Below are 17,513 nucleotides of genomic sequence, written 5' to 3'. Positions count from 1 at the left end.
GTTCAGGACAACGGTCAAGTCTCCTCTTTTCCTGTTTCCCTCTGGCTGACAGCCTTGCCTGTGCTCTGTCAGCCAGCATGCTGACAGCTCGGCCAAGTGTGTGTTTGTCCCCTCTGCCCTCGGTGTGGAAGCGACACGGTGTTGGACGGGCTTTCACCAACGCGGCCCAGCAGCAGCACTGCCGGGGCAATGCCACGTTCCCCGGTACCATGTACCTGCTGCTGCGGTTGCTCGCTCCCGTGTCTCACAGGACGACGCGGGCCGTGACGCCTCGGGGCGGGCAGGGCCGGGGCGGGCCCTGCGGCGCGGGGGAGGGCGGGCTGGCCCCGGGGCGCCGCTGCCGCTCGGTCCTGCGCCATGGGCTGCGCTTCGTGGGTGCTGCTGGCGTTGCTGTGCGGGGCGGCGGGGGCGGCGGCCCCCCTGCGCTGCAACGTGAGCCTGGACAGCCCGGCCGAGCAGCGCTGGCTGCCCGTGCTGCGGCACTTCGAGCCCGCCTTCCTGCGCGCCGCCGTCCAGCGGATCATCGAGTGCGTGCGGGCGGCAGCGGGGCCGGGCCGGGAGGGCTGATGGAGCAGCGCAGGGGTGCCGGGTGTGAGCCGCCGGCCCGCTCTCGGTTAACCCCTCGGCTGTGTCTTGCAGCGAGAGCGTACCGAAATGGGTTCACCAGGTCATCCAGCCCATAGCAGCCGAACTGGAGGTGTTCATGCCGCAGCCCTTTGCGGGAGAGATTGCGGGGATGTGCCAAGCACTGGGAATCAGTCTCGGAGATGGAATCCTGCTGAACTTCGCCTACGAATCTACTGCGTAAGTGTCCGGTACTTACATGGTCTCGTACAGGTTGGCGCAGAGCTTCAGTTCAGCGTGGGGAAGGCACGTGGTGGGTTACTCGCACTGTTCGTTTGGAGAACACTTCATCTGTTCAGCCGGAAGGCTTCATTCTCCTTTGGCAGGTGGAATGCTGAATGGAACGAGAAACGGTTATGTTTTCTACTGGGAAGTACAACTAATATGTCACAGTTTTGTGTATGTACATATATGTAAACGTATTAAAATTCAAAAATCACTTTTGCTGGTAGGGTATGGCTCATCCAAAAGTAGAGATGATTTATGTTTGAAGGTGATGTAGTGTTCTCTGTCACTTAAAAATTGCCAGAAAGGAGGCTAGAATAATTAGTTGCCCTCTCTTTTATCTGAGAAAGTTACTACTAAACTATTTTCTGGATGAAAGTTCAGTGGCTACATAATATCACTTCCCGATTTAAACAGTGGAAAATTACTGTAGTGTTTTTATGGCAGCAAACAGAATCTCAGTGAAAAAATACTGAGTTTCATTATCTCTTTTGGCCCTAGAAACATGGTGCAGGAGAAGAACCAACATTTGATGTTGCCTCTGGGGATCCTAAAATATTTTCCCATATACATTTTAGCAAATACCAAAGCATGTGGCTGCTTGTTTGCGTTTGGATTGTTTTTTTTTCTTGGTATGTAGTACTCAGTTTATAATATTGTTTTTAGTAAGGACTGATATTCAATATGATGTGTTGAAGTGCTGGCTCTTTTAGTTTGACAGAGGATACTTCTCATACTTTTGCACTGGTGAGGCCCCTGAAATTCAGTTTCTTAGCTTGGACACTAGAAAACCCCTATCAACTGGGAGTAGGCTACTTATGTGAAGAATTGTGTACCTTTGTTTTTGAGAGGCAGAATCATGCATCACTGAAATGATCAACTCAAAACTACAGAGCAAAGAAGTTAATTCCCTGCTAATGCAATATACTCCACCAAAAAAACTTGTTTTAATGAAACTGAACTTGTTACACAAGGCGTTAGAGCACTCTTCTTGTTCCAGAGAATAGTCTCTTATTGAAGTGGCTGATACTTGAACCGATTTCCTTAGTTTTATTGATGGGACTTAATTTGAACTTAAGTACTTGTGATTAAAGTTACAGACAGTCCAAATAGAAGTGAAATAATAAGAATTAACTGCAGGAAGTGTGACACTTCATGGATGCTTTCAGAGGTTAGCTTCTCATCATGGCTTACAAAAATGAAATAATTGTTGTTTTCAAGTGGAAGTGCTGCTTTCTGCTTGCCCTATAATTTCTGACCTGCTGCAGACTGTGGTGTGGTACTGGACTCTTCTTTGCTTAGCAACATTTATAAAACATTTAGCGGAGCATCAACTCAATTACTACTGAAAGGTTGAGCTCCTGCAGCTAGAATTTTGCAAGCAGTGCCAGAGCTGTGCTTTCAGTCATTCCCTGCCCTGTTCTGTTTGCAGATTCTGTACCAGCATTGTGGCTCAGGATGACAAAGGAAACATTTACCACGGTCGGAACCTGGATTATGATTTTGTTGATATATTAAGCAAGATCACACTGGATGTGCAGTTTACAAAGGGTGGGCAGGTATGGTCTGGGGTTGGCATGGCTGGGTGGTGTTCCATGAAGAATGGGACAGACCCATAGCTGCTTAGTTGGGGGGTTTAATGTAGGAATGGGATTCCCATCCCAAATACGCTGGATTGTTAGAGCAATGCAGCAGTGTGTGATGAATGCCGATTTTCTTTCTTTTCTGGACATCCAGTTTATGGTGATGGACTGGAAAAAGTAGAACAGCTTAATCTACTACTGAAGATCTTATTTCTAAGAGATGCTGAAAGAAGGAAATGTCAAGATGCTGAAAATAAAAGAGATATTAGGGAATATGGCAAAGATGTTTTGGTAGGAACCAATCCTAAGGCACTTTGTTTTTTCTTTAGACCTTGTGGATTTCTGTGACCAATGAGTGTGTTTTTAGACAAAGATTTTCAAAAAACAGTTAGTTGCTAGTGCAGTTTTGTGAGGTTTTTTTAAAAATTTGTTAGTCTCTATTTTGTAAACAGAAAAGTTGCTGTTTGTTTCTTGTCAGTTTAACCTGAGCAAAAGTCTTGTAGCTGTCAGTGATCACAAACAACTGAAATGCCACGAGTTTGACGCCTTGGAGTCCCTTTCTAATTTACTTGGCATGTAAATGAAGGCACAGTGTGCTATAGTAATGTAGGTATGAAAGCTATAGAAAGAAGTACAAGCTGCAGGTTCCAACAGTCTCCTGTTCTGGAGCCACTCAACTGCTCTCCTTCCCGCTTTCAGGTTGCGTACCAAGGCACCACATTTCTCGGTTACGTAGGATTATGGACTGGACAAAGCCCACACAAGTTCACCATCTCCGGAGATGAACGAGGTAAAGGAAGTGTCTTCCACAGTAGATGATGTGTGTTGTTTTTGTTGATTGTTGCCTGCCCTGGCCTTTTTCTCCCAAAGGGAGCAATGAGGATAAGGTTGCCAAAAAGGATCTGAAGTGAAGTGGAATGGCTTGCCTTGCTCTCATGGAGTGAAAGCACACATGCCTGGTTTTGGCTGCTGTGTTGGAGAAGGTATTTGTCAGCAGTGGCACCTGAGCTGAAAGTGTCAAAGGATGGGGAAAGCCTTGGGAATGCTGTAAAAGATGTGATCTTGTCAAGAGACACCATTGGAGGTGGCCGAGATAACAAATGCAGTTTGGACAGCAAAGAAACGGCTCCTTTCCTGCTTCTGCTGTATTCCATGGTTGTCTGGCCTCATAAGGCAGATGGAAAGAGGAGGGGAAGATCTAGGAGAAAGGCAGCAGGCCTTGAGGGAATGTCTGGAGACACTGGAAAGGCAGTTAAGCAATATCAGTAGTAGAGCAGAGTTGAGAGATGCCACTACTGAGAACTAAAGCTTGTAGCAGTGGGGAAGGGAGGGGAAGGACACTGCCTTGTTCATAAGGGCTTCAGTTTCACAAGTAATGACAGTTATGTCCAACTCAAAGCTCAGGAAGTTGTCTCCATTTCTTTCCCTTCATTCCTTTTAAGAGGCTGATACTGTGTTGTTCTGTATTAGGTGACTGTTAGAACTGGCAATAATGTATTCTCAGAACCAACATCTGAAACATTTGTTTTTCCCTTGTGATGGTGATAAGCATTTTTCTTTTTAATCTTGAACAATATGCTCTTCAACTCCTTAGCTATGCAAAATGTTCACTGTATGTGTTCCACCAGTACGTTATCTCTGAGTAGGGGTTCTGCTATGGAGCACTTGCATCTCATGCTTCCTGTTTGCTTTGCTAATGCTGCCTTGTTGGATTCACTAAATTCTTTCCAAAGTTTACATGCACACTGCTTCTGATTCCAGAGTAGTTAATGCTTTTAAACTGGAGTGTCCTGGGCTAATACTCAATGGGGTAAACTGCTTTTAGTTCAGCTTAAAGACAAGTATTATGTGTTTGAGTCTCTTGGAAGGCCTGATTGAGCAAGTCTTGTGTACCACAGTCATATGTCTCTCTACATCCTATGTTCAGGCACACAGCAGTTCTGTCCATGGGCTGCTGTTGACTGCTGGCATCTGAAGTGAAAGCTGTTTTCAGTTCATTCCAACTGAACCACAAATTGAGGGAAATGAGCATGTGGCTCTTGGGGAAACAGGATGACTAAATCAGGATCAGGGTCTATCAAGTGACAAGTAGACTGGTTTTAGGGGTTTTTTTTGTGCTTTGCAAAGTGTGTTTAAGTAGCAACAAACTTGTCCTTCTGGTTTTTGCACTTTGCTTATTATTCCCCGTAACAAACACTATCACTACCTCTTTTTTAGCTGTTTTATTATTTTTGTGAAATTATTCCTGTTCTAATATTTCAGTAAGATGAGTAATGAGGTGATTGTTATCACTCCTGTCATGACAGGTCTGAGATGGTTTCTGGAAAGCAGGGGTGTTAATGCAGCTGCTGTGGCTGTCAGTTGGAATTATATTGTCTATATGTATTTCACCTGAAGGTTGTGCTCCTTGTTAGCGTTTCTCCCACAAAATGTTGATAATTAGTTCTGATTGACACCTACCCTATCTCACTGTATATAAATTACATGTATAGTGATTTTTTTTTTCTTCCCAGATGGTGGTAGATGGTGGGAAAATGCTATAGCTGCTTTCCTCAATAGGAATTACCCTGTCAGCTGGCTTGTGCGACATGTAAGTGTACTGAGTTGATCTTGGATTTCACAGCTGTACCACATTTGTCCTTAAACATCATAGTAAATTAGAATTAGTGGCACAGAAGACTTAGCAACTCAGTAAGCAAATGGATTTCTCAGGAGAAACTAAGTATGGAGCCTGTATTCAGTAAGGAAGCAATTCCTTTTGGAGGGCAACCTCCAGTGCCAAAGGTCCTGGAGAAGCTGTACCAAGACTTTTTTCCTAGGGAGTGTTTTAACTAGCTGTGACTTGTCACAACCATTTAATACATCTGAATTCCTAGATGGTGAATACATGTGCTGGGGTTATTTCATGCTATTTTGTTATGTTGTTATATTAATATTTTCAAGTAGCACTTTAGAGTACAATTACCATTTTCCAAAAAGCTGGTCCTTTTTTTTTTTTTGAAGATGTCCCATTGCTTGTTTTTGTGCTTAACCTTGCTGTCATCTCCTTTTTGTGTTAGACCCTGAGTGAAGCAGAGGACTTCCAGTCCGCTGTTCTCAGACTGGCTGGCATTCCCATCATTGCTGAGGTTTACTATATTGTGGGAGGTGTCTCACCCAAAGAAGGCATGGTCATAACAAGGAATAGAAGAGGGCCAGCAGATCTCTGGCCTCTTGATCCCCTAGGTGGAGCGTAAGTAGGGAAAAAACTACTTGGTTTTTGCTTTTCACGTTCCCTTCTGAGTGACTGGCTTAGTGGCACAACTTCCTTGAGAGATCTGGGGCACCTCTTGGTCATGGTTACAGCAGAAGGGGGTCACCACACCGTTCCTGTGTTCCATAGTTCATGGTAAAGGCTGTTGCAGCTACCAGCATGGGGCCCTTGGGCTTGCAGAAGCAGAGGGGATTGCCTTTTGAGGGAGTTGTTTCCTTTTGGCAATATAGGGATACTGATTGTTGGACTTTATGCATTACCTAGTGATTCACCTTTTGTTTGCCTATATGCTTGTTGCAGGTGGTTCCATGTGGAGACAAACTATGATCATTGGACTACCCCTCCTCCTTTTGATGATCGCAGGTAAATTGATTGCAAGCTCTGTGGGGAGAGAACATGTATTGCAAAAGTGGCTGGAGATATGGGCAGGTGTTTGCTCCTTGAGCAAGCAGCTCACTGAGCTCCTGTAAAGCCACTCTGAAGGGAGTACCTATGGTGTAGAGCAATATTCACAGATGCCAGAGGAAAGGGTGTGAGACAGTGGTTAGTGTAAAGAATGAGAAATTGTAAAGATAATGCATAGGCCAAAAACTTGCTCAGAAAGCAAAATTTAGTAGAAGGTAAATGACTTAGATCAACACTGCAAAGTATTGGATGACACTAGGAAGGTGCTTCAATGGGATTTTTAGGGTGTATAGTGTTCAAAAAGGGATTGGCAGGCTCCTTCTTGTTATGTACTCAATAGAGTAGTAACAGGAACTTCAACACTGTGAGATGAGATTCAGTCACACAACTTGGGGTTTTTTTAGATCAAGGCAGGCATTGCAATGTCAAGGTCTTTAGTATGAAGATGTTTGTGTTGCTGCTTTGTAGCCTTTGGAACAGACAAGTATGTTTTAATTGATAATGTGTTGCTTTTCCACAGAACTGCAGCCATCAAAGCTCTCAATGCTACTGGACAGCACAACATCAACTTTGATACACTCTTTAAGGTATTTCTCAAATTCTGCATTGTGAGTTGCTCTTCAAGTTCTTTGATGAAGCCAGAAGTGTTCTTTTATCAGGGATGTAAAAGCTGTGCTTTATTGTGGGGAACAAGGTTTACTGCACAGCTGTCTCTACAGGGTTGAAGACTGAAAGTTGTTCAAAATGCTTCTAAACTCTTGTATTGTAACAGGTTGTACCAATTCAGGTGCAAAGTGTGGGAGGTGAATCCCATCATTTTAGTGCAGTTTCTTATTTCAAGCACAGGCGCTTAGTATTAGACATGGTGACCTTTGGGAATTGGAGTGGCTTTCAGAGGGCTTTTTTGAAAGTACTTCTGTAAAATGGCCTGATGTTTAAAAAAGGCAGGAAGTCCTTGACTTTATATTATTCCTTCCATAACTTCATTCTGCTGCTCTTTCTAAATAGCCATTTACTTCCCTCTTTATCTCCCCAAATGACAACTCTTCCACCTTTCTGTACAGGTGTTGTCAGTGAAACCAGTCTTAAACAAGTAAGTATTAGATTGAGAGATGTTGACCTGTGCCTCCTGTTGTGCCTCAGGGCACTTGAAAGTATGCCACAAACTTCTTTAGGATCTCCCTTATGTGTCTGAGTCACATGGTTTCCCAGCTTAGATTTTGGCTTGTGCTCATGGCCCTGTACTTTCATAACACCGTTCCTTTTGGATGTGCCACTTCAGTTAGGGAACTGCATTTGTTTGTGCTCAGTCTGGTAATGGGAAATTGCTTTGGAGTAGTGAAACAAATTACTCCTTTGGAGGAGCAGCTGCATCTGACACAGACTCCTTTGCCTACTTTTGGAAATTTTGGGTTTGTGTTAACACTGACAGTAACTTCTGATAGAGCTCTGATTGATTTGTAATAAAGGAAGTGTTATAAAGCTTTTAGATACAATTTACTTGATTTCCAAGCAATATGTTTCATACACCATTCTTCTGTGCTGTTCCAGAAATTGCACTTTTGCAAGTTATCATGTTATGACTTGCTTTTATATGGAGCTTGGTCATATTCTCTGAGTCAGTCATTGTCATTGGAGCTTGGCAATGGCTTCCTCTACCTCTCCTCTGCCATGCTGATGTGAGGTAATGGGAAAAGGAAAAGATTCATCTCAGCTGTGACATAGATACAGTATCAATTGTTTATACAGTTGCTCTGCATGGGGGAAAACACTAAAAATTAGTGCCAATAGTCTTTAATCAGTCTGTTTTCCTAATCCTTCTGTACCTAAGCGCAATATTTGTTTCATAAATACTTGTCCTGCTGCTTTGCTAGCTAGTTGGATTCCCCTTCCTGCCTTTGGGGTGTCACTCACTCGCTCTGTTGCTCTTTCCCTGCCAGTAACACAGTGTACACCACAGTTATGAGTGCTGCGCTTCCGGATCGGTACCAGACATGGATGAGAACTGCGGAGTGAAGAGGTGGAAGTGGCAGAGGTGTAAGTGGCATCGGTACTTACACAAACATTTCAGCTGCAAAGTCACTGAGGGACAAAGCATTGCAGTGGTGCTCTGACCCAGTCTGAATTCCTGATTCTGCTTGTTTATTGTTCTTGGATAAATATGTTCCCTTGTTGTTTTAGAGGGAGTTAAATATTGTCTCTCCCAGTGAAACTCTTGGAGAATATCTTAGGGTTTTGATCAGAGGGGAAGGGATAGAAATTGCAATCTAATGGTAGAGGTGGCCTCTGGGAATGTTCGGCTATTTTTACCAGCCCCACTATGGAACTTGCTTGTTTCCAGGTGGATGATAACAGGAAGCCCTGCCAGAAGGAACTGAATTCTAGCAGGAGAGGATGGTGCACTTAGCACCAAGAAAAATCAAACTTGGTTGGTAATGGCTGCTCACTATTGACTGCATGTGAGCAGCATCCTTTGGGGGCTTTGTCCTGTGAATGTGCAGAATAAGTCCAAGTTCTTGAGCTCACAAGGTACCTCATGGGACAGCTTCAGAGAGATATGAGAATTTCTATGCCAAGAAACTGGTTGCATGGCCTTGGCAAGAGCATAAAAAACTGTATTCCAGTTTAAATAAGCTTTAAAAAACATTATTGCTATTATATTTGTAGCAGTTCTGTCAGATTGGATTTTAGCAAGAATAATTCTTTCTAGAGGTTGCATAGAACTTGTTTTTCACTTAACTCTGAACAAACCTGTGCTCTCTTGCCTGTTTTTCTAGTTCAACACACTGAGTGAGAAGCAGAAGCTGTGCAAGACTAACATATGCTTTTTAAATGACTCCTAGGAGAAATACAGTGGCTTTGGTTCATGAAAGATGTGAACCATTCAGGAAACAGTGCTTCGTTAACTCTTGACAGTGTTGCAGGTGATCCTGTTAATGACCTGTAATGAAAGCTTGAAATGTCCTGTAATTTAATTCATGCTCTACTAGATGTTGATGGGTAAAAATAGCTTGTATTATTTTTGGTATGAGTTGTGCAACTGCAGTGTACTTCAGTGCTGACTAATAAATATGTTTTGTAAATGACTTAGCCTGTATGTCTGGAATAATTAAAAAAAAAAAATTCAGCTGATAGCTTGATATATGAAGGCTTGTGGGGTTACTTCTGGGTCATCATCCTTTTCCTTCATGTATGAGGATTTGTTGATCCTGGGCCTAGCAGGGGGCAGATGCTAGGCATATGCAGTCAGTAGCATACACAGCTATAGACTACAGGTATTTTATTTATCAGAAATCAGGAGCTGTTTCAGGAATTGTGGTAATGCCCTTTTCTCCTTGGTAGACGAGAGGAGGTTGTGTTGGGTAGCAGTGAGGTTAAAAAACAGTTGCATTTGTTTTTGTGCGTTCAGATCAAGTTACCTGCAGTAAAAGTTAATATATTGTTTTACAGTGCAGAGCAGTGGGGCTTTTGTCAGGTGGTGCTGTGACTGTATATTGAGTTTAGACACTTAGGTGTACTCCTGAAACACTGAGGGATTTGAAGACTTGAGGTCAGTGGGTGGCTTCAAGTAAAGCTGGCAAGTTCCCTTCTTCATTGGATAAAATGTCACCTGTGTGAAGGTGACAGAGCACCACTTCCAGATCCATGCCATGCTGCCTGTGGTGGGTGTGCACTGGTTATGCAAACTGCTCTGAGTGTACCTTCTGGAGCTGAGGGCCCTTTATCTCCTTGTGCTGAGTCTCATAACCTACTTACCTGCATCCTCTCCTCCTGCCTGGATAGAAGTGCTGCAAGCTTTGCCTTGACCCAGTTTAGACAGTGATGTACAGCAGCCAGATGATAAATCTGAAGGAGTTCCTGCAGCAAGATTTTAAAATGCTCACTGTTTTTGAGATTCCAGAATAACATTGCTTTAATTCACAGAGTAGGCAGTGATTTATGATCCCACCAGGTTTTCTTTAAATAACAGCCACCCACAGCTACAGGATCCTTACAGGTGTGGCTTTGTGTAGTTGTCCTGACCTCTGCAGCATTAGGCTGATGATCCTCTGGCAGGGGTGTGCCCAGATGCTCTGGTACATAAATTTGGCCTGTTTCCATTGTACAAACAACCTGGAATGTCCAAGTTGTTAGTTCCTAGGAATATTCAAGAAGCAATTTGCTTCCACTGTTGTGTTTGTGGCTTGGCAGCTGTCTGAGGTTATGAGGTTTATACAAGTGAGGAATATAGATTTTTTTTTTTTCCCTTATAAACTACTTTCTTGAAAGCTTTATATTTTTTGTGGTAACCAACACTCCAAGATGATGACTGCCAGCAAAATCAAGTCTTTCTGCCACCTTCAATGATTTAATGCTAATTAAAAAGATATATAACTTCCTGGTTTTCATTTAATAACAAGCTAAAAATATGAATACTGATCAACTGCTAAGTAATATATTTTATAACTTAGATAATTTAAATTGTGAGTAGCTAGCTCATGATAAGAACTGAAATTTGATAAAAATGTAGAGATGTGATTGTTAATACTTTAAACAAAACCATCTTAATGCTGGAAACATTAAAATGTAGTCATGATTGACTTTTTTTTGTAAGTTTGGATGTTTTGTGTGAGTTTGCCAAGAAAGACTGGAACCAAACATCCTGGCAGTATTTCTGTAGCCTGGTATTCTATGACTTTGTTGTCATTGCTTTTTCAAAAAAAAAAAATACAATCATTTATAGGTATTTGAATAGCTTGCTGATCTTATTTCTGTGTGAGATTTCATATGCTCTGTGTGTGCACTTTTTAAAGACTGGAAAAAACGGTGGTTTTCCTGCTTTCTCAAGTACTGGAATTGTGAAGTAATAAAAAGAGATAAATTGTCCTTGCTTTTACCACATCCCTTCTGTTCTGCACTAGAGATTCTCCAGCTACAAAGCATCAAAATAGTTTTTCAGCCCAACACAAATAAGGGGTGAAACCTTGAATTATTTTCCTTCAGAAGCTTGCATTTAGCAGAGGGCAGCTTGAAAGTGTGTAAGAGCTGACTCTTTAGGATGTGAGAGGCCAACATGCTGTATTTCTCCTTCATAATCCCTTCAGTAATCCTAATCCAGTTGAGATCTGTAGCCTTTATTAAGTGTCACATGGTAGAAGATTCTTAAGTCTGTTCATAACCGGGCAGTAAATAAATCAAAGAGTCTGCAACAGCTCTGAGTTGCACGTGCACAGAGACATGGCCTGTCATGCTGCCTGCCCAAGGGAACACCTTAGTTTATTATTTGGATTCTGAGGAGCAGATTTTGCATCTGTGACTAAAAAAATAGCATCAGAAATCACTGATCATTTGGGTACTGAATACAACCAAAATTTATCAATTGGAGAGCTTCAGTTGTGTTTATCTCAACACATCCATAAATTAGGACTTGGCAAGGTAAGTTGTGTTTTTCTTTTTAATTCTTTGCAACAGGGTTTTGTGTTCAGAAATAGCTTAAAGTTTAAGGTAAAATATCCTTTTTGTATGCCAAGGTGTATGAAGCTGCATTTGGAAGTTTTGTATCTGTAATTGCCTGTTTTGGCACTGCAGTACCTGTAGGTGTGTGTTTGAAATAAAACACGCTTGTTTTATTTCATCTTGTTTGCAGCTGCGAGTGGTGCCGGGTCTGATGTGCATGTGGGCCCTATATAGGTCTTTACTCTGAGGTGAGGTAGGATCATCACTTTCCCTAGTGCCAGCTAGCATTTTGATCCTTGGGAGAAGTATTTGATTGGTTTTTAATTAACCTGTAGCTCTTAAACTATTGCTGTTTTTCTTTCAGCAAAACTTAAAATTTGTTTCCCTCCAATGTATCTTTTAGGTTTTTCCCTAGTAAACTTTCTAGTCTGTTAAGTCCTCCTGTTGCCTTCCACGTTCTGCTCACCTGTTCCCTCCATTCCTGGAATGTTTATAAAACTGTCAGGTTAGTGGGCATCCTGTTCATGATACATGAAATATCACCTTTCTTAGGAACAGGCTTCACATTAGTGAAGTTACTTCTGGCAGGTCCTGTCGGTTGAGCATCACATGGGCTACGATGTGCACAAGTTCCCAGTGTACTGGATTTGGTTCAGAATGCTGTCCCTTGCTTTTGTTTTGGAGAAGTTAAAATAATTAGGCTAAGCCAGGAAATGTAGCTAGGATTTTGTTTGTGTTTTGGGGTGATTGATTCAAGTGGATTTGTGCAAGGTTTCCTTGCCTGAATTTCACGGCGTACTAAATGGTGTTACTGAGCAAGTACTCTGCTTGTATTTGAAGAGTTGCAAGAACTGTGTTACCCAGTGGCTCAGAAAGTGCATGGATTCTGGCTGCTTTATCTCTACTGGCTGTGAAACATTACTTCTGGTGGTCAGAGGATGTGCATCTTCTCTATGAGTGTGAGGCCTTTTCCTGAGGCCCTGAACTTGGTGTTCCTCTGGTTGTCTGTGCCCATGTGGGGCTCTCAAGTCTTTGCCTTTTTCGTGGTGGTTTAAGTGTGTGCAGTGGCTTTTGTCACCTGGTTTTAGAGCGTGGGTGTTGGCTGGCAGGTGCTCTGTGCCATGGTGTGTACCAGGGACAGCCCAGTGCGAAGGAGGTGTGAGGAAAACCTGTTGTGGAGGCCTCCTGATTGCACCCGAGAGAAGGAAGTATTTCTGCAGGAGAGTGGCAGCCAAGAGCAAGATGAGGAAGGAGTGCTTGCTTGTGTTGGCTGTTTCCTGGATGGATCTTGTTTCTCACATGGAAGTTAACACCTGAAGCGGTGCTGCTGCTCAGTCTTTGAGGGTGTGCCTTGATGGGTCTCTGTTCCTCTTCCATTTCTTAAGTGCATAAATTTAGGAAGGGAAGGGTGCATATCACTGTTGGGTGGAGGAGGAAGGATCTCAAGTGCTGAGCAGTTGGACTGGTTCTGTTCTTCCTGAGTCCATCCAGCCTTGGAACAGGTTTGATTCTATTGGAGCCTGATTTACTCCTGTATGCTCCTTTGCTCAGCCTGTGGCCCTGACAAAAATCTGAGGGCAACAAATGAAGAAGTTCATGGCTCCAGAAACTGCTGGGGTGGGACCTGCTGATAAGCCTTTTTATGATATGATAATTAGGGCACACTAACACTAGGCTATCCCTCGCTATGGATGGCAAAAATGTGTTTAAAGCAGGGCTGCCCAAATAATAAATGCCTGTTAGTTTTGCAGAGAGAGAAAGAAATAAGAGAAAATTGTTGCCAAAGGTGACCTCAAATCCAAGGTCACATTTTATCAAAGGAGACCGTGGTGGTACCCGTGAACACATCCTCAGCAGGCAAAGTACTGAACACCATACTTGAGTGTTTGCTTCAAATTTGTTCTCCATTGTTTCAAAAGTAACCTAGAAGTGTTCCAATTCCTGGGAATGGGGCCAGTGAAGAATTAATAATTTTTATTGTTACTTCTCTGTAAAACTAAAACTTGTTGAAATCCTCACACCTGTGTTATTAAGTGAAATTTTTGTTTGTGTAGGCCAGATGGGCCTATGCTCAGAAGTTCCAAAGTTCTTCCTGAACTCTGATTTCCCTGATACAGGAGGTTACAAACAAGAGCTATAACTGGTGAGTTTCGTGTGCAATTGTTCCTTGGAGAAATCAGAGTAGCTGCATTATTTGAGCACAAAGAAGGTAAGGCTCGAGGTAAAATTGGGTGTCATTTGGCATTGATTTCAGGCAATTTGTGATATTGATATGAAATTCTACTGTTAAAACAATGGTGTGGCTATTTTGCTGAGAGCATTGTGGCACCCTGTTGTGCCACCCGCTTGTGGCATTGTGACGATACCATTGTACAGTTGGGCATCCTGGGCAAAGGAGAGAGAGTTGCAGCCTTTGCTGTGCTTTAGAACCTCCCTGTGCTGCAGTGTGGCTGAGCAGGGCTCACCTTCCTGAGCCAACATACATCACTCACCTTACACAACACCGGACATGCTCCTTCAATTACCGTTTGTGCAGATCTGAGCTATTTTGAGAAGAAAGATGTGGGTTAGGTGGAAGGAGATTGAAGGAAGCAAAAGGATTGCAGGAAGTGAGGAAAGGAGGAGGACTTTTTCTTCTCCTGGGCAGTGGTGCCTCTGTAGTTACTCTGTCCTGACCCTTCAAAATACTTCAAAATACAGAGCTGTGTTCTCCTGCCAACACCAATCTTAACATTTTTACAAGTGTTAATTTCTTTCCCTCCATTTCTCATCTTTGTCCTCACTGAATTTCAGGGGAAAATAAAAACCTGTGACTTCTTCAGTGGTACAGCCTGGGGCTGCTTTGGCAGTACTATGTGACTGTTTATTTTCCAAAGGAAAAATGTCTGTGAATGACATTCTGGTTACCCTCAAAGCGAGAGACTTCAGAGTTTCACCTAATCTTGCATTAGGATCTCTTTACCCTGACCACAGCTTCCACAACAGTGAGCTTACTAAAGTCTGAATATCTATCCTTTTATACAGGCCATTGATGGCATAATATACTCCCACACTCAAGCAGATGCATGAGAATGAAGGCAAACAGTGTTTAACAAAGCTGGTTATTTTCTTCTGATAGATAATTGTTATTTTAGACTCATCTTCTTGCTAGCTGTGGTTAGATTAAATATCAGGTTTATGTTCATCCCTCATGAGTTATCCTTTGCAGGGGTCCGTGTGAATATTTGTCAGTGCTACAGCATGCTTGTCTGTACACACTGCTTCTTAATGACTTTTTAATAGTTCTTGATCAGTATTGAAAAGCTTTTTATATGTCTGTTGAACAATCACAGTACCTATTTTTATGCAAGTAGCTAAAGGTGCTGAACTGATTGCTGCTTATAAAGCTCACTTGGAATGTGAAGCAGTGAGAAAGAAATTCTCATCTGATTGTCTGGGAGTAGCTGGAGAAACCTGGTAGTAGAAAATGTACTTGGGCACAAGAGAGGCCATCTGATTGTTGATAATAAGCGTTAATATATTTAATTGTAGGTTCTTGGCACTGTGGGACATGTTGCAGCTGTTTTGATTCTGACCAAATGGTCTTCCCTGCATCTCTTTTGTGGTTTTGGTGACACTGGGCCAGTCTGCAACGTTGGAGCATTGGCTGGAGAACATGGGATCTGGTAGTTCTGTAAATGTCAATTACAAGTATTCCCTGCAGAAGTCTGAAAATGGTGAGTGATTCTTAGGGAAGTGATCTTATCCTGTTTTTTCCTGCCTGTGCTGTTGGGAGGTTGCACTGAATGTATTTCTCCTCTGGGTTTTCTTCACAGCAATTAAATGAGGTTCTACGTTTCAGTATCCTGTGACAAGGCTTCTCAGGTGTCAGCAGAAGACAGCAGGCTTGAGGAAATAACAGCTATTTAGATGAGGAGTAGGTTAAAATCCACTCAAGCCTAACTAGAGACGAAGCAACATTTAGCATTAATACCTGCCGGATGAAACACTTGCTGGGTAATGCAGGTGTTGTGTCTGCTGACAGTGAGAGAGATGTCACCCTGCTGCTTCCCCTGGATTATTTTCCAAGGCTCTTACTGGTGCAGCCAAAATAAATCTAGTTACAAAGAAGATGAGATGGTGTGGCTAAAAAAAGCTGTAATGCAAAAGTTGTGTATTTTGTCCAATTACATCAGCACAGTGCTCTTAATCTCTGTTAATAATCCAGACATGTTTATGGCTCTCAAAGTTGTGGTGATTTATTTTTTGAAGCCCTCTGTAATGGTATCAATTTTGTGGGCATGTGCCTGTGTCTGCTGTGGAACAAAGGGAGTTGATTAGGAAGACCTTAGATATAAGGAAGAGTTAAAAAGTAAATAAACAGTCTTTGTTGTTTGAATCATGCAGACATGAACAGTGGCAGCACAGCAGGATGGGGCAAACTGTTTGCGAGTGCTTGGAAAAGAAAATAAGGATTGAAAGTGGGGATAAGGTTGTGACTCACACTTTGTTTGCTATTGTCCATTATCGAACAACTCTTTTGATGTAAATTAGACTTACCTGTCACCCATAGCACCAGAGGTTCATAGCCTTTCCCAACAAATTCAGGTTATTTTAAGATGAGCAAGTGTAACACAACACTAGTTACTTATCTGAGACCTTGTGCTACATCTGATAGCTCAGCAACAGTTTCCCACAACAGTAAAGCCTCTGAATTTGGCTCTCAACACCCTTCAGATTTGGCCATCTGCAGCAGGGCAGCTGCTTAGGACCTTCTGCCCAAATCCAGCATGCTAGATGTCATCCCTGTCCCCCCTAAGGTCTGAAGCCTGTTTTCAATGGACAATGTAGGAGCAGAGTTGCTAAACTGGCCTGGCCTTGGAGTGAAGTCTGGTTTGAGTCCTGCCACTTTGCTATGCTTTCAGCAGCTTATACAATACATGGTTTGGATCATCATGAAATGTGGCTAAACCTTTCTCTTCTTTGTTGATTTTTTTTCCCCCAAACAGATACAAACACTGCCAGATACAGCTCACCCAGGTAAACAGCTAAATTAGAATACCTGGCTTTTTCAGTTGCAGAGTCAGTCTCCATAAAAGCAGAGTAAAAACAGTGTCTTGCCTATCTGGGGCTTAAATGCTGTTGATGGTGGTATTTATGTTAAATATGCACTTTAAAACATGTCTTTCATAGGTTTGAAACACATAGCATGTGTTTCAAAGGTTTTTGTTTTCATTGGTATGTGTGGAGTTAACACAATGAATTTTTTCCAAGCCCAGCTGATCAGTAAGCATTTTCTCAGCAAGAGAGAAGGCAAAGAATACAGAAGTTATTCCTGAGTTAAAGCTTGCCAAATCTTACCTTTTTGCCCACTACTTCAGGGTGTCTCGCATCCCTACTGAACAGCAGCTGTAGATCTTCCTCTTTTGTGCTCTGCAATTCCCAGTGCTGAAATAATTTAAAAGGATCATTATATATATATATATAATCAATATATAATCCATTGAGATACTGTCTTTAGGGAAAGGTCTCTGTTTCCTGCTGAAGTACCTGGAGGGCCATTTGTTGTGTAATTAATGCAAGCTGATTGAATTAATATGATCTCTTTATCTCTTGCCAGTGTATAGCAGCCTTTGGGTATGGGTGAGGGATTTTTCCACACACCTCCCATTGCTCATCCTGCTTTGGTGAATGTGACAGAGGAATACACTTCCTGCAGCAGGCCTAGTTCCCTACCTCTGTTGTTTCCCTTGGATTTTGAAGCCAGCCTGTGGATACAGCAGTCATCACTTTCCCCCCTCAGCTAAAGAAGACAGAGAAGCAGTGTTAGAAGATGTTTTAAATGTGGGGCTCCAGAAAGGAACAGGAAGGGACGCAGCGTAATCCAAATGGAGATGCCAAGTAGCAGAGCCAGGTCTAAGTGGGATCAAGGGCAGTTAAGGAGGATGAGAGATTCTAGATGTAAAATTCTGTGGCAGAACTTGAAAAAGGAAATGTGAAACTGTACC

At 42.6% G+C, this 17,513-nt stretch overlaps 3 protein-coding genes across 8 annotated transcripts in view; 2 read left to right on the top strand and 1 right to left on the bottom strand.

Annotated features, from left to right (window-relative positions):
- Positions 1 to 298: 298 nt before the first annotated feature.
- NAAA (N-acylethanolamine acid amidase) lies at positions 299 to 9,176 on the top strand. Of its 5 annotated transcripts, none has more exons than XM_021529568.4 (11): positions 306 to 527; positions 640 to 804; positions 2,282 to 2,408; positions 3,132 to 3,222; positions 4,946 to 5,022; positions 5,492 to 5,664; positions 5,986 to 6,048; positions 6,611 to 6,677; positions 7,155 to 7,183; positions 8,031 to 8,127; positions 8,868 to 9,176. In XM_021529568.4, the coding sequence occupies exons 1-10, from the start codon at positions 358 to 360 to the stop codon at positions 8,104 to 8,106; spliced, it is 1,038 nt and encodes a 345-aa protein (XP_021385243.3). In that variant the 5' UTR covers positions 306 to 357; the 3' UTR covers positions 8,107 to 8,127; positions 8,868 to 9,176. The 5 variants fall into 5 exon arrangements, 4 of the variants coding, with proteins under 4 accessions (XP_085435587.1, XP_021385243.3, XP_085435586.1 ...); XM_085579460.1 differs by having other exon boundaries at positions 311 to 527; positions 8,432 to 9,176; XR_014955267.1 differs by lacking the exon at positions 7,155 to 7,183 and having other exon boundaries at positions 299 to 527.
- Positions 2,273 to 17,513, bottom strand: part of NUP54 (nucleoporin 54) — a 40,291-nt gene continuing 25,050 nt past the window's right edge. Inside the window, exons 14-15 of one of the 2 annotated variants that reach the window (XM_085579442.1) lie at positions 16,867 to 16,953; positions 2,273 to 14,069 (exon numbers count right to left, since the gene is read on the bottom strand). The gene's annotated coding sequence lies outside the window, so the exon portion shown is untranslated. Of the gene's footprint in view, positions 16,954 to 17,513 lie in introns of both variants that reach the window. The other variant, XM_085579441.1, reaches the window with a different exon arrangement.
- PPEF2 (protein phosphatase with EF-hand domain 2) overlaps positions 14,215 to 17,513 on the top strand; it is a 28,200-nt gene continuing 24,901 nt past the window's right edge. Inside the window, exon 1 of the mRNA XM_085579438.1 lies at positions 14,215 to 15,242. Coding sequence (XP_085435564.1) covers positions 15,182 to 15,242 — 61 coding nt within the window. The 5' untranslated portion in view covers positions 14,215 to 15,181. The remainder of the gene's footprint in view (positions 15,243 to 17,513) is intronic.

The sequence above is a fragment of the Lonchura striata genome, chromosome 4 (genome assembly GCF_050655825.1).
Source record: "Lonchura striata isolate lonStrDom1 chromosome 4, ASM5065582v1, whole genome shotgun sequence".
NCBI classification, from domain to species: domain Eukaryota; kingdom Metazoa; phylum Chordata; class Aves; order Passeriformes; family Estrildidae; genus Lonchura; species Lonchura striata.
Note: the sequence above shows the minus strand (reverse complement) of the source record. Positions and strands in the feature narration are given on the sequence as shown.

Bases quoted from the DNA above. Each gene is read 5' to 3' on its own strand.
- NAAA (XM_021529568.4), top strand. From the start codon at position 358: ATGGGCTGCGCTTCGTGGGTGCTGCTGGCGTTGCTGTGCGGGGCGGCG. The intron at 3,223-4,945 runs GTAAAGGAAGTG...TTTTCTTCCCAG, and splicing joins CATCTCCGGAGATGAACGAG to ATGGTGGTAGATGGTGGGAA. The intron at 6,678-7,154 runs GTATTTCTCAAA...CTTTCTGTACAG, and splicing joins ACTTTGATACACTCTTTAAG to GTGTTGTCAGTGAAACCAGT.